At 53.0% G+C, this 16,073-nt stretch overlaps 1 protein-coding gene across 1 annotated transcript in view; it reads left to right on the forward strand.

Annotated features, from left to right (window-relative positions):
* The window catches only part of LOC123761793 (Nucleolar complex protein 1), a 253,815-nt gene that overhangs the window by 169,528 nt on the left and 68,214 nt on the right, over nucleotides 1-16,073 (forward strand). The window contains exon 13 of the mRNA XM_069330489.1: nucleotides 5,705-5,861. Within this exon, the coding sequence (XP_069186590.1) occupies nucleotides 5,705-5,861 (157 nt within the window). The remainder of the gene's footprint in view (nucleotides 1-5,704; nucleotides 5,862-16,073) is intronic.

Below are 16,073 nucleotides of genomic sequence, written 5' to 3' on the forward strand. Positions count from 1 at the left end.
GCGTTCTTGTGTTGCTTTGGGTCGCAGGTTGCAACCAGTTGTCTTGACTTCGCGTCGAGTAGTTTGTGGCCGCCGCCTCCTGCTTAAGTCCCTTTTTTTTCCTTCTCTTTGGGTATGTAGCGTCAGGGAGCCGTAGGGGCTTCCCTCAAATAACCAGTGTTGAATGTAATGAAACGCCATTTTCTAGGTGAGCCCCGGAGGCACCCTGGCTACCCTCCCTCCCATCCGGTCGGCGGTTTTTTTTCGCATTGGTTGAAGCCTAGTTTCCGAACTGAAGGCAGCCGGCGTGGTGAGGTCCAGAGCCCCCCCTCCCTCTGCCGGGCAGGGGAGGGCTGCGCGGACGACCGGCGCGTCAGTAAACTGATTGTTTGATTGTTTCCTTGGGATTGTAGGGAGTTTCTACCTCTCTGTTAGTTTTTTTGTCGTAGTTTCTTAATATGTGGGGTTTGTTTTGTTATGCCTACCTTTCTGGGTGCCTAACCCCTGTCAATGGCAGAAAAGGAAAAACCCCAACCATAATGGGGTTTTCCAGGGCCTGAAACTAGCTACCTGAAACCTCTATGAAGGGGCCAAGTACTGGCGTTGGTCCCTGGTAGGTCTGAACTCCATAGCTAATATCCCGGTCTAACATAACATACATTAGCCCGATAAGCTCCAGGGAGCAACCGGGGCTCACCCAGAAAATGGCGTTTCATTTCTCAGTCACGTGTATGGAGTTCGGTGGGCCTACCGGGAACCACGAGCCAGAACCTGGCCCCCCCTCAAGAGGGGCAAGGGGAGCAATGGCCTGTAGAAACCCCTGTGTGATTGGAAGCATTCTATGTCTGCCATCAACCGGGTCAGGCACCCAGAAAAGTAACCGTCCCAAAACAAATCCCTATTCTGGTGAAATTATTGCTGCCACAAGCCGAACAAGTGGATAGAACTCCCCTAAAAGAAACAAGCAAACGATCATGACATCACACGTCGCCGTACTGCTGTCTGCGCAGCTCCCCCCTCCCCAGGAAGGGGTAGCCCCAGACCCATCACGCCGGCTATCTACCCATTAGTTCAGGCTGATGCTAGAGGCAGTGGTCGTGGGCTTCAGCTTTTTTCAGCCATGTATATAGCGTGTGGTGGCTGTCTTCCAGGGATGTGAGAGCCAGGAGTTATTCCACGGTACTTGGGCTGCATGCGCCTAAGGTTATCGTCCCTAGGTGCCCTGTAAGTACTGCCCTTGAGGCCACCTTGTACAAGTTCCTCAGGACCTGCTTCTGCTAGGCCATCTGACTGCTCGGTTTCGGCTGCCCTTTGGGTGTTTGGGGGTTGTCTTCCTTGTTTACCTTAGGGTAAGAGGCAGTTTGCACTGGTGGGGTGCAGGGTGCTGCGCAGCTAGTTGTCACCATTCACGGTGGCCGGCTCTGTTCCTTGGGGTGCGTTTTCCTCTTGCGAGGTTTTGTTTTTCTTTTTGTTTAGGGGCCTTGTGGGGGTCTGCCTTGCTTTGCCCTCATTGGGCCTGCCTGTGCTGTGTTCATTCAGTGGTGCCTCTTACTAGGTCCCCATGAGTGTACATGTCCCTGGGGTTCAGTTTTAGAGTTGTTTGGTTGTTTTGGGCGCCGGTTAGCAGTACCCTGCCTGGGCTTACCTGGGTGCAAGTCTTCTTAGAATAAGCGCTCAGGACCCTGGGAATCCCCTAGGGGGCGCATGGGTCCGATGGATGTGTCCCCGGAGCCCCCCTTTGCTTCATGCGAGTTTGAGGGTTGCTCAGTTCCCTTGACTCAGGGTGACCCTCACGGTTTTTGCATGCGTCAATCTTCCTGTTGGGTCGGCGACACTTTCGACCCTGAGTCCTGTGAGTACTACTGCTTGCTGGTGACTCAATTTACCCAGTCCACTGATGATCTAATGAGGGTACAGGCGGCGCAGGCATTGCATGCGCGTTTTAGGTTGTTGCAACGCGCTAGGTTGGTTGCTCACCCGGATGCCCCAAGGCTGCCCTGTTTTGCTTATAGGGACTCGGACTTGGGGTCACTTCGACCTTGGTTCAGTCCGCGCCCCCTCATTCTTCCCCTTCTGTAGTTCGGTCTGGGCCCCCTCCTCCCCCTGCTTCCGGCTCCGAAATGTCTGAGGGTTTTGGAGTCGGGGCAGGGTTTAGATGGTCTTGAGTCTCTGGCGGTCTTGGGGGATGCCTCTTCCGGTGTGGCGATGGAGGCCTTCGAGTCCGATCTCCCAGTTGAAGCCTTTGGGTCTAACCAGTGGGCCCCCTTCTGTTCGGCTTACTTGGCCGCATCGGCCTTTTCTTTAGGGGCCGGTGCTCAGGGGGACAACTCGGCCCCGGGTCCCGAGGATGAGGATCCTGGGGCTGGGGAGGGGCTGACTTGGGGGTGTAACGGTTCTATTGTTACGTAAAGTATGGTGACAACAATCACAGACACTAATAAAATATATATATTTGGTTGAGTATAGAGAAGTATGCAGGTGATACCTTGGCGAGCAATGGTGTGGGTTGAGTGCACTGAGAGTCGGTACAGTATCTCGCAAGTGTCTGTTCTAGACCACACTTGAAAGTAGAGTAGTTACTATTTGCTACTCTGCTCCTCATGTGCTTGGGCAACACCTCACCCTTCTCCAAAGGTTGGCAGGAATATTAACAGGAAGTAGGGAAAGGTTTGAGTTCCATAATTAGTACTAAGAAGAGCTTTGCTTCTCTCATTATTCTAATGCATTTGGAGTGATTATATTATTAGGATAAGCTACTCGCTACAGGGGCCTTGGCCCCCGCTTGACCCCTGCCTGGGTTTTTATACCCTCGGAGCGGGGCTTATTGTTACAAGGTGTGGGGTTCTCTCTTTCCCCCTCCTCGTACGACTTGGATTTGGTGTCTGCCCCTCCCCGGGTTCGGTTCTGTCTTTCCGGAGATTTTCGGCTTCCCGCATCCAACCTGCGCCACAGGGCGAGCGGCCCTTGCGGCTTACCTCCTGTGTGACCCGGATTAAGCCTCGGTGATGGATCCGTCGTCTGTCAGGTTTGGGACTTCGTTCCCTTTCTGGGTCCGTTACGAGGTTCCGGAGTCGTCCTGGCTGGCGGACTTGCCCGTCTTTGCTTTGGAAGCCTGGCATTCCTTCTGTCGTTCCTGCACGCTTGAGTGGAGCGAGGTTTCTCTTGTGGTTCAGGTTTTCCTGGGGGGCGACCTTGAGCGCCTCAATGAGTGCTTGTTTGCTACTGCCCTTTCCCGGGATGTTGGTGTTCTGAAGCTCTATGTGCAGGTTCCCTCCCTTTCGGCTGCGCATGTGGCTGAGGATTTGCGCGCCAGGGGCCTCTTGACTTCGGCCTTGTACTTCTTTTCCCTCCTGGAGTGTTCTTCAGACTGGCTTGGGGAGGACGTGGGGTCCCTCGGGGCCGTTCCACGGTCTGGTGCCTTGGGCTCAGCTGCCCACACGTTGGCTGCTTTGTTGAAGATGTTTGCGCCGATCTTGAGGGACGCGGTTGCCCAGTTTTACGCTTCCCGGCTCGCGTGTCGACAGGCGGTGCTTGCCTCCTCTCTGGAAGCAGCCTGGGCCCTGGCTCTTAGGTTGTCTTCCTTTTATCCGCTGCTTTTTGCTCTGGCGGCCGTGGCGCAGTATATTCAGGCTGCGTCGACCAGTTGCGGTCCGATGTTGAACTTGTTGGTTCTCCGGAGGTCCTGGGGGGATCCTTCGTGGAGGGGTCGTGCCAGGGCTCAGGGTTCCACTCGTCATGGTAGGCCACTAGTGCCAGGTTCGGGTTTGGCTCCACCTTCGGACCAGCCTTCGGCTGGTCGGCGCCGTGTTTGCCCTGTTTGAGGTTCTTTGTCTTGTAAGGGGCGCCGGCCCTTCTGCGGTTCGCTCCATTGACGGGGCGATGGGGGGGGGGGGAGGCTTGCGCTATTTGCTCACGCCTGGTCCCACGATTTGTGGGTGTTTGGGTCGTTTCCTTTGACCTGCGGTGGCATTGGGTGGCTCCTCCCCTTTCGGGGCGTTCAGGGCTGGCCGGGCAGGCTTTTCTCCTGCGCTCCGTCGAGTCATCTTGGAGTGGGTTTGCTTGGGCGTCGTCCCTCAGATGGGTTTCCCGCTTGTTTCCAGTGCCGAAACGGGACTGTGTGGACCTGCAGGCATTCTGGACTTTTCCCGTCTGAACCCCTGGGTTCATTGCCCCTCCTTTCGGATGACTATGCTGTCTCAAGTTCGGCTCCTGTTGGAGCCAGGTTCTTGGATGGTGTCCCTGGACCTCCGGGACGCTTATTGGCACTTCCCGATTCATCCGGGGCTCAGGGACTGGCTCGGGTTTGTTGTGGGGCGTCAAGATTACCACTTTCATTGTTTCCTGTTCGGGTTGAACCTGGCACCTCGCCTAGACCCCTGTTTGCTTGGTCCCTCAGTTGACCCTGTTTGCTTGGTTCCCTGTTCCAAGACTGACATTTCCCAGGTCATTCACAGTGTCACTAAATTTAGCCAGCCTGCAATACAATGATGTTTGCAGATATGCAGCTTTGGGCATGGTCTTCTCCAACATGTTTGGTGTTTTGGCATTCTAATAGGGATCTGGCAGCGTGGTATTTACTCAGTGTTCATGGTTCATTGAGTTTTAAGATACTAGTGCTCTCTAGGGGTGGAATATTGGTGTTCTCTAATGGCCCCATTCAGAACCGGAGAAATTGCTAACCTGGAGAGCAGGCATAGATCCTTTACCACTAGAATCCACTCTACAAGTCATCTTAATTATTGGGATCAATTAAAAGTTCTAAATCTGTATTCTCTAGAGTACAGGCGAGAGAGATACTTAATAATCTACACATGGAAGATATTAGAGGGACTGGTTCCAAATCTGAATACAGAAATAACATCACACAAGACCAGTAGGTATGGCAGGATGTGCAGAATACCCCGTTGAAAAGGAGAGGTGCAATAGGAACACTGAGAGAGAACCCTATCAACATTAAGGGCCGAATAGTTTTCAACACACTCCTGCTATACATCAAGAGCATGACTGGTCGGCCTCTCACAGTGTTCAAGAGAGAACTCGACAAACCCCTCCAAAGAATACCTGATTGGGCTGTGATTCATACGTCAGGCTGTGAGCAGCCACGTCCACCAGCCTGGTTGGCCAGACGACCAACCTGGAGGCCTGGTTGGAGACTGGACCATGGGGTCATTGATCCCTGGAAGCTACACAAGGTAGACATAAGGCAGGTAGGTAGTTCCTAGTTGGGCTGTCTCTCTGCCTGGGTTCTCTTCTTCTTCCTAGCCACCTTGTAAGTCCAGTTAGCTTCAGGGAGCCACCAGGGGTTTCCCTCACAAACCATGGGATTGAATGTAATGAAACGTGTCTTTCTGGTAGGGCCCCAGTGGCTTTCCAGTGGCTCCTTAATTACCTCTCTCTCCAGTTTTGTCTGTGTCTGTGGGCAGTTCATCAGCTCCAGAATTGGCTGGTAAGAGGAGCTGAATATGGGATGGAGCCAGGCCTCCTGGTGATGTCGATCCCTGTTCAAGCCTGCAATCTTACAACATTAATTATGCTAATGAATTTCGAACTAGTTTGAAATCCCTTGTTTTGTGAGAATATTTTGTAGAGTTGTCAGGCTGTTTTGAGTCTTGGTTTTCTGTGAATCTTCCAGTAGTCTGTAAAACTTTGTTGACTTGTTGACTTATTGTACTTTCCCGGTGGAGTTACAAATTGTCACATACTATTATACATCTAAATATTTCAGGCACACTACCACCCATCTGTATCACTGTTTGCCACCAAGCTCATCGCTGGGGAAAGTATTGATTACTCTGGAGATCCCCTACAAGACTTCACACTTATGCGATTCCTTGATAGATTTGTGTACAAAAATCCAAAGAAAATGGAAGGCCAAACGGATGGTAAGTGATTATAATTTAATTTGTAACATGCTGTGGAAGTTCTGTATTATGCTTCTAAATTGAATACTGGCCAAATTTATACTGTCATCAGTATCCTAAATATCCAATAACCTTTCAAAACCATTGTCAATATATAATATTCTTTTAGTAAGCTTATTTAAATATCTCCACTTAGTATATCTTAATCACTGTGCCTCGTCAACCAAGAAAACTCGGCCGGTGGGAAACTGCGCCAACTGAGAAAACACCTTTTGAATATTTTGTACCCATTCAAAATGCATGCACGGTAGGTTGGGTACGAAATAGACTCTCGGGACCTCCAGTGAGAGGCAGCCATCTTGGAAAAAATTCCCAGTATGTTCTGGTATTACTTGCATCCGACACAAAGGTCAGATCCATAGAAGATCCATAGATGAATCGTTTTCTAGCTTCAGTGATGATGCATCTGATACAAGTAGCAGAGATGAACAGTGTTAGCGGCTTCCATGGTGGTGTTTTCCATAGATATTTTCAAGAATATCTGAATCTCTTCCAGAATGACCGAAGCTTTTCCAGTGAGAGACCTTAGAAAGCGACCTTTTCAAGACTACCTTACAAATTGATCTTTTCCTATAATCTTTTTAAGATTACCCTATTCTTTACAAGCTTGGCTATATACCACCTACAGGTACTAAAGCAATGGCCTATAGAAACCCCCGTGTGGTTGGAAGCATTCTATATCTGCCATCGATCGGGTTAGGCACCCAGAAAAGTAAGCGTCCCAAAACCCCAATTCTGGTGAAAATTGCTACAATAAAATTAACAAGTGGATAGATCTCCCGAAACAGAAACGAGGAAACGAATATGATGTCACACTTCGCCACATTGCCGCGCCGCCATCTGCGCAGCTGCCCCACTTCCCAGGAGGGAAAAGGGGGAAGCCCCAAACTCCTGCGCCAGCCATCCACCTCTCAGTTCTGAGGCTGATGCTATAGGCTGCGGTCGTGTGCTCTGGCTCCAGTAGTTGTTTCAGCACTGTGCCTTGTGTGTGGTGACTGTCTTCTAGGCGGTGCATGAGCCAGGAGATATTCTTTAGTACTCGGGCTGCATGCGCCTAGGGCTTTCCCTAGGTGCCCAGTAAATACTGCCCTTGGGGCTTGGGGCCACCTTCCACAAGTTCCTTGAGTTCTGCCTCTGCTAGGGTGTTTACTGCTTTACTGGTTTTTGGCCGCCCTCTGTGTGATGGGATGTTTTGTCTATCTTGTTTGCCTTAGGGTAAGGGGCAGTTTACACTGGTATGGAGCGCAGGGTGCTGCTGATGCTATTCTTTGAATGGTGAAAACAAGCTGCGCAGTACTCGCCTAGTTGTGCTCAACCCCCGTAAGCACAACTAGGTGAGTACTGCGCAGCTTATTTTCACCATTTAAAGCAGCCGACTTTGTTCTGCCTGGGTATGCTGCCCTCTTGCGGGGTTTTATTTTTCCTTTTCCTTTTTCTGCCTGGTGGGGGGGGGCTGCCTTGGTTGCCCCCTGAGTGCAGTGTCTGGGTACTACATTACCATCAATTGTACCCTCTACTAGGTCCCCATGAGTGTACACGTTCCAGGGGTTCAGCTCTTTAGTGAGTCATTCGGTAGATTTGGGCGCTGGTTAGCAGTACCCTGTCTGGGCTTCCTGGAGCGTGAGTTTCGTCTCAGGACCCTGGGAATCCCCAAGGGGGCACATGGGTCCAATGGATGTGACCCCCGAGTCCCCTCTCACTTTGTGCGAGTTCGAGGGTTGCTCTGTCCCCTTGTCTCAGGGTGACTCTCGTTGTTTTTGCCTCCCTCACGCTGCCTGTTGGGTCAGCGATACCTTCAACCCGAAGTCCTGCAAGTTTTGTTGCTTGTTGGTGACTTGGTTACCCAGTATAGTGTGACGGGAAAGTGTAGGAGTGTAGATGTTCGGCAGTCCTCCTAATGGCTGGTGTCAATGCCTGTCACATTTACAAAATAAAAAAGAGACTGCTTGGCTGTTGTCTGTGGTAGAGTAAGGGAAGACACACAAAACACATAGTATGAACAATGAAACTTTAATTAACTGGAAAGCAAATTTAAAAACAAAGACAATCCCTTGGCTATGTACAGTGCAAACAAACAAGTCATAAAAATTAAGAACAGGGATAAATTACTCTAGGAATAATATAAAGACAAAATGACATAAGCAGGTGCTGAGAATATAGCGCTAGCTGGGAACCTCCACCAATAAACAGGACGTGTATCAGTTGGCTGTTCACAGCTTGAGAGCACAAGGATATTCTGACTTCAATGGCTGGTTCAAGCCCAGACATTGACTTAGGTAGAGGGCGCTGAGGTGCAGGTGTGCAGACGGCGGGTCACCAATCAGAAACAGGCAGGCTGGAATGGTAGTTTGCTGGTTAATGACGGGCGAGCCGGCATGGAGGGAGTGTGGAGTGGGGGTTTAGGGTACGTTTTGCCTCCTGGTCAAAACGTTTTGTGCTACTGCTAGACGTATCTTGAAGGTAGCATCTTGTCTTGTATATGTGTAAGTAACTTTATGTAGAGAAGAGCAGGCTCAATCTCTCTTGAAAGAGATTATCGTCACAGTAGTGATGACATTCTTCGGGTACAGGCAGTGCAAGTGTTGCATTTTAGATTTAGGTTGTTGCAACGCGATAGGTTGGTTGCTACACCGGATGCCCCGAGACTGCCCCGTTTTACTTATAAGGACCCAGACTTGGGGGGTGATGGTCGCTTCGGCCTTGGTTTCGTCCGCGCCTCCTTGGGTTACAAGGCGAGCGGTTTTCCTTTTCCCCCTCTTCGTACAAATTGGATTTGATGTCTGCCCCTCCCCGGGTTCGGTTCCATGTCCCTTTGAGTGCTTTGGTCCCGTCTTTCCGCGGGTTTTCGGCTTCCGGCATCCAACCTGGTGTGTTGTGTGCGGCCTTTGCAACATACCTCTTGCGTGACCCGGATTATGCCTCTGTCATGGCTCTGTCTTCGTTCAGGTTTGGGTCTTCGTTTCCCTACTGTATCTGGTATGAGGTTCCAGAGTCGTCCTGGCTGGCGAACTGTCCTGTTTTTTTATTTGGAGGCGTGGCATTCCTTCTGTCGTTCCCACATGCTTGAGTGGCATGAGACTTGACATTGGTCCAGGTTTTCCTGGGGGCCGAATTTGAGCACCTCAATGAGTGCTTGTTTGCTCCTGCCCTTCCTCGGGATGTAGGCATTGTGCAGTTCCATGTGCAGGTCCCTTCCCTTTCCGCTGCGCTGGTTGCTGAGGACTTGCGCGCTCATGGCATCTTGGCTTCGGTTTTGCACTTCTTTGCCCTCCTTCAGCTGTCTTCGGACTGGCTTGAGGAGGATATGGAGGCGCTTGGGGCTGTTCCTGGGTTCGGTGCCTTAAGCTCAGCGGCTCACTCATCGCTTGCCTTGTTGAAGTTGTTTGCGCCGATCCTTCGGGATGCGGTGTCGCTGTTTTATGCCTCCCGGCTCGCGTTTCAGCAGGCGGTGCTTGCTTCCTCCCTGGAATCTGTCTGGGCCCCTGGCTATTACGTTGTCTTCGCCCTTCAGCCCCCCCTGCTGTTTGCGGATTCTGCTGTGGCGCAGTATCTGCAAGCGTCTTCGGCTAGTTGTTTCCTCATGTCTGATTTGTTGGTTCTCTGGGGGCCCCTGGGGGGGGGGCCTTCCCGGAGGGGTCGTGCCAGGGCTTGGGGTTCCGCTCTTCGGGGTAAGTCACTGGGGCCGGCACCTCCTTTGGAACTGCCTTCCTCTCGTCAGCATGGTGTTCACTCTGTGTGAGGCTCGGGTTCTCATGAGGGGCGCTGGGCCTTTCGCGGTTCATCCCATTAACGGGGCGATGGGGGGGAGGATTGCTCTGTTCGCTCACGCCTGGTCTCACGATTTGTGGGCTTATCGGGTCGTCTCCGACGGTCTGCGGTGTCGTTGAGTGGCTCCTCCTCCTTCAGGGGGGGGGGGGGGCTCGGGACTGACAGGGCAGGCCTCTTTCCCTGCGCTCTGTCAGGTCATCTTGGAGTGGGTTCGCTTGGGTGTGGTCTAAACGACGACGTCCCTCAGATGGGTCTCCCACCTGTTTCCAGTCTCAGAACGGGACTGTTCGAACCTGAGGTTCATTCTGGACTTGTCTCGTCTTAACCCCTGGGTTCATTGCCTCTCCTTTTGGATGACTATGCTGTCCCAGGTCCGGCTTCTGTTGGAGCTGGGTGCTTGGATGGGAGCCAGTTGGCCGAGCGGACAGCACGCTGGACTTGTGATCCTGTGGTCCCGGGTTCGATCCCGGGCGCTGGCGAGAAACGATGGGCAGAGTGTCTTTCACCCTATGCCCCTGTTACCTAGCAGTAAAATAGGTACCTGGGTGTTGTCAACTGTCACGGGCTGTTTCCTGGGGGTGGAGGCCTGGTCGAGGACCGGGCCGCGGGGACACTAAAGCCCTGAAATCATCTCAAGATAGCCTCAAGATTGGATGGTGTCCCTGGACCTCTGGGAAGCGTATTTGCACGTCTTGAATCTTCCGGGGTTCAGGGACTGGCTCGGTTTTATTGTGGGGCATCAGTTACCACTTTCGTTGTCTCCCGTTTGGGTTGAATCTGGCACTTCGCGTTTTCACATTCCTTACACGAGTTGTGGTGGCCCATCTGCATCTTTTAGGTGTTCGATTGTTGGCCTACCTCGACGACTGGCTGGTCTGAGCTCCCAGCCGGTCTGCATGTTTGCTAGCCAGGGGTTTGGTTCTTTCCCAGCTCGCCGGGTTAGGGTTCTTGGTGAACAGGAGGAAGTCCTATCTGTTCCCCCTCCCAGGTTTGGACTTGGCTAGGTCTTGTTTGGGACTCTCAGACTGCTTCCTTGTCTCTCCCTCTGGGTTCTCTCCTTCACCTGCGGTCCCACCTTTGCCTGTTTCTGAGGGGCTCCTGGGTCACGAGGCTGTTGCTTGAGAGTTTGTGCGGGTGCCTGAACGTTGCCGTGATGGTTTACCCGCCGGGTAGGGTGTGGCTTCGTCGGCTGTTCTGGTTCCTTCAGGGACGGGCCTTCCGTTTCTCGTGATCGTTGGGTTCGTCCTCCGGGGGTTTTTCATTGGTTGCTGCGTTGCGTTGCTAGGGACGGTGGGGTCTGTCCATCCGTTGGGCTCACAACAGGGTCCGGGAGTTCGCGGTGGTGTGGATGTCGCTCCGGAGGGTTCGAGTCTCCGAGAGGGTGTCGCAGGTCGACGATCCGGCTCCATTAAGATTGCTCTCCGGCGGTTCATTGCCTGAACCGAGGGGGGTTTGGACACACTGTGGGGTTACCTGTACCTCTTCTCTCCGGTTCAGCTGTTGCTCCTGGTCCTGGCTCGCTTGGAGACTTACCAGGGAAGGGTTGTCCTTCTGGCTCCTTGGTGGCTGGCCTAGCCCTGGTTTCAGGCGCTGCTTGCTCAGTGTCCGAACCCGAGGGTCTTCCCGCGTCTCTGCCTCTTTCAGCAGATCGGGCTGATTCGGTAATCTCCTCGAGTCGTCGCGTATGGAGTTTTTGACTCGAGTTTATCATCACTTGTATGGTGCGCAGGTGGCTTCATTGTTGGTCTCCCACCTGCATGCTTTGTCTCGGCGGCAGTATGAAGTTTCCTGCTTGTCCTTCCGTTTTTTCCTATCCCTGCATAGGTGTTCTTCAGTCTCTGATAGGGTTGTTTTGTCCTTTCTCTTTCTTGATTGTTTCAGGACCATCATCTTATGCCGAATACTGTCGCCTCGTATCATGCGGCACTGGCGGAGCCGCTTCAGCTTGCTTTCGGTGTTGATGTTACTTCTGTTCCATTCCGCAAGCTGTCTCATGCGTTGTTTCACCGCCGGCCTGCTCATGCGCCGCCTGAGCCGTCCTGGTCCTTGGACCGGGTGCTCTCTTTTTCTCTCTTCTCCTCGATTTGTAGTGGCCCCCTTCCGTTTCGGATTGTTTTTCCAAGGCGCTTTTTCTGTTGGCATTGCCCTCTGGGAGTCGGGTCAGGAAGCTTCATGCTCTCCTCTAGTGCAGGGGTTTCTGCTCTTTTGGTCCTGGAAGTCGTTTTGTTCACTTGTAACCGTCTCCTTTTCTGGCAAAGAATATGACGGCTGCCTTCTGAAGGGGGCCTTTGGTTGTTGATACTTGGTTGGTCAGGCTGGGGGTGCATCATGTGTTATGTCCGGTTGCGGCTCTTCCCCGTTATTTGAGTGCTACGGCTTCGGTGGCCGGGGATGGGCTTTGGGTTGACCCGGTTTCCCTTCTTCCCTGTTCTCGGGCTCAGGTCTCAGCTCATCTGCAGGGTGTCTAGCCTCCCTGCGGTCTATCCCTGGGCTCACGACATTCGCAAGTTTGGTGCTTCGGCTGCCGTCTTTAGCAACATGTTTTGGGTTGACGTTCGAGCCCGGGGTTTTTGGAGGTCGAACAGGGTCCTGGCTGCTCGCTACCTGGTGAATGTCCCTGGGCCTCATACGGCCTGCGTTGCGTTGGGTCGGCGGTTGCAGCCAGTTGTCTCTACTTCACATTGAGGCTTGAGGACGGACCGCCTCCCGGGTAAGTCCCTATTTTCCTTATCTTTGGGGAGTTAGCTCCGTGGAGCCGAAGGGGTTTCCCCCCAGAAAACCAGCGTTGAATGTAATGAAACGCCATTTTCTGGGTGAGTCACGGAGGCTCCCTGGCATCCCTCCCTCCGGTCAGCGGTGGTTTTTCATGTGTTTTGACATCCAGCCTTAGAACTGGTGCTGGGTCACTGGCGCGTAGAGTCCGGGGCTCCCTCTATTCCCCTTCTGGGGAGGGTAAAGTTGTGCAGATGACGGCGCAGCATGACAGATGACATCATGTTCGTTTGCTAATTTTCGTTTGGGGAGTTCTTTACACTCGTTCGACTTTCGGTAGCAATAGTTTTACTAGAATAGGAGTTTGTTTTGGGGCGCCTACCTTTCTGGGTGCCAGTCCCGGTCGATGGTAGATATAGAATGTTCCCAACCACAGTGGGGGGGGGGGGGAACCTCTATAGGCTATTGCTTCTCGTGCCTCTCTAGAGGGGGGCCATGTTCTGGCTCGTGGTCCCCGGTAGGCAAGAACTCCATGCACATTGACTGATGCCAGAAATTATAGATATCCATTCAGCCTGGATAGCTCCAGGGAGCCTCTGCGACTCACTCAGAAAATGGCGTTTCATTACATTCAATGCTGGTTGAATGGGGGGGGGGGGGAGCCCCTACGGCTCCGTAGAGCTTATCGGGTTAATGTATGTTATATTAGACCGGGACATTAGCTAACGAGTTCAGACCTACCAGGGACCAGCGCCAGAACCTGGCCCCTTCAGAGAGGTTTCAGGGAGCAATGGCCCTGGAAAACCTTCTTGTGGTTGGGGTTTTCCTTATCTGCCATCGACTGGGATTAGGCACCCAGAAAGGTAGGCATAACAAAACAAACCCCACATGGTAAAAAACTAAAACAGAAAACCGAACAGAGGTAGAAACTCCCTACAATCCCAAAGAAACAAGCATACATCACACTTTACTACCGCGCCGATCGTCCACGCAGCCCTCCTCACCCACGAGAGGGGGAGGGGGGAGCCCCAGAAATCACCACGCTGGCTGCCTAGCATTCAGTTCTTAAGTTAATGTCAACCGGGACAGACGCTTCTCTGGCCTCAGTTTCCTAGGCGGTGTTTGCCTTTCGTGGCGTTCACTGCCGTGTGTTATGTGGTGCGGTGACCAGGTGTTCCTCATCAGTACTGGGGCTGCATGAGCTTAGGGGCTTTCTTCCCTAAGCGCCCTGTGAGTACTGCCCCTGTGTGACAGGGTTATTTTCCCTGGGGCATTCGGGAACCATTCCCGTAGAGGTTCTTGCTGCTCAGCATTTGCCTCGCTCTTGGGGCCAGCTGGGGCTTGGGTCACTTGTTTGGCCCTGGGTAGGGACTGGTATTGTGCTGGTTAAAGAGTCAAGGTGTTGCGCGACCTGCCACCTACGCGGCGACCGGTTCCTGTTGCCTCTGGTGACGGTGTACTTTTGCGAGGTTTTTCTTTTGTTTTTATTTTCATTTGCCTGGTGGGGGTCTGCCTAGTGTGGCTATAGTTCCACTGGTAGTGTTTGGTGGCCCTCTGCTAGGGCCCCGTGATTGTACACATCGCAGGAGTTTTCAGTGTTGCATCTACCCCTTGTTATTTTTGGGTTTCAACCGGTCAGCAACACCTTGCCCGGGCTTTCCGTAGTTGTTACCCCTACGGGCCCTGGAAAATCCTGTCGGGACTCAGTGGACCATTGAATTTGTCTTCCAGGGTCCATCCCGTTTTGTGCGGGTTCGTTGGTTGCTGTACCCTTGTCTAAGGTTGACAGTCGTAACTTTTCCTCCGTCATGTTGCCTGTTGGGTCACTGACACCGTGACCTGGAGTCTTGCGAGTTGTGTTCTCTACTTGTTCTCCGGTACTCTCCTGATGGTATTACTGTTGAGAGTACAGGTGGCATCTGTGTTGCAAGCTTGGTTTAGGTGGCTGCAGCGCGTTAGACTGGTTTTCCACCCGGATGCCCCAGGGCTGCCCCGTTTTGGTTAGGTGCTGTTCGCCCCTTCCCTCCCTGTTTCTCACTCCTGACCGTCTGTGGGTTTTGGGGGTCGGGGCGGGGTTTAGTTGGTTTCGAGAGACTGGCGACTTCAGGGGGCTGTCCTGTTCGGGTTGGGGATGAAGGTTTTCGAGCCTGTTCCTCCTGCCAAGGCTTCTGGGTCTTACCAGCGGCCCTTTCTTCCTGCCTTTTCCCTGCACTCTTCCTTTTCTTTAAGGGCAGAGGGCATGGAGGACGGCTCTACCATGGGGCCTCTGTTGCGGGTTCCCGTGGCTGTGGGGGATACCCGCTTGCAGTTCTGGAACTGTTTGCCCCTGCCTGGGCCTTCTGCTTCTGGGCGAGGTTTTTCGTCCCTCTAGGCTGCTTCCTTTCCACATTTTCTGGCATGTTTTGGCTCTATTGCGTCGGTAACGGCTCCTTTGTTTTGGTAGCCATTTTCTTTTCTGCAGATAACTCCCCACTTGGCCACCGGCGGCACTGGCATTTTTGTTTACATGCGTCTGGGTGTGCGAGCTGGCATTTTTGGGTAAGTTTTCACTTCCTTTCAAGGGTTTTATCCTCCTGTTGCTGTTTCTTTGTTTTTCTGGGGTGTTCTGACGGTCTTCTGTTCCTCTGGGAACGCTTGGATATTGGATTTTACACCGTTCTTTGTGTTTTATTTCTGTTTTGGGTCTGGGTCCTGGGGTTTGGGCTCAGTGTTCCTGTCTGTTTACGCTGACTCCCCACACCTTGTCCCTCAGTTTTCGGTCAGTTTTGGCCGTTTCCCTGGGGGTTCTGTCTGGTTGCTGTGCTTTGCTCTTCTGTGGTGCAATTCCGCCGGCAAATGTGTTCGGGGCCTGAGGCCCCCCACGTCAGCCCCACCCCAGCCCCGGGAACCCACCTGGCAGGCCCCGGGGCCGAGCTGTCCCCCCAAAGCTCCTGCCTCAAGAAAAAACCGGGGCAGCCGTGAAAAGCACTAAGGAAGGGAGCCCACTGGCAGACACTTACAACACGGCTGGAGTAAACAGGCTCGAATGCCCCCGTCGCTACCCTGGAAGGGGAAGTCCCCGAGGCCAACCGAGTCTCAAAACCACGGAAGCCCCGCCCCAACCCCGAACCCACAGACGGTAAAGACCTGGATGTAGGGAGGAAGGTGGGTGGGGGGACCCGACAAGACCACCAACAAAAACGGGGCAGCCTCGGGGCTTCCGGGAAGCAAACAACTAACGCGTTGCCATTGAAACCCAATGTGCAATGCCCGTGCAGCCTGCACCCACATAGTCAGTATAAGACTGGGTAACCGAGTCACAAACAAGCAACAAAACTTGCAGGACCCCGGGCCGAAGGTGTCACTGACCCCACAGGCTGCAGATGGAGGCAAAACCGTGAGTCACCCTGAGACAAAGGGACAGAGCAACCCATGAATTCGCACAAAGCGAGGGGGGGGGGGGACTCAGGGGCCACATCTATCGGGCCCACGCCATCCCTAGGGGTTTCCCAAGGTCCCAAGCGTTTACTATGAGAGGACTCACGCTCAGGTAATCCCAGGCAGGGTACTGCTAACCAGCACCCATGGCTACCAAACAACATTCTTAAGAGCTGAACTCCTGGGATGCGTACACTCAAGGGGACCTAGCAGGGGAAACCACCGGAAGAAGGAAGAAAACTCGGCACAAAGAGGGAAAGAACAAAAGGCAAAGCC

The sequence above is a fragment of the Procambarus clarkii genome, chromosome 24 (assembly GCF_040958095.1).
Source record: "Procambarus clarkii isolate CNS0578487 chromosome 24, FALCON_Pclarkii_2.0, whole genome shotgun sequence".
Taxonomy (NCBI): Eukaryota; Metazoa; Arthropoda; class Malacostraca; order Decapoda; family Cambaridae; genus Procambarus; species Procambarus clarkii.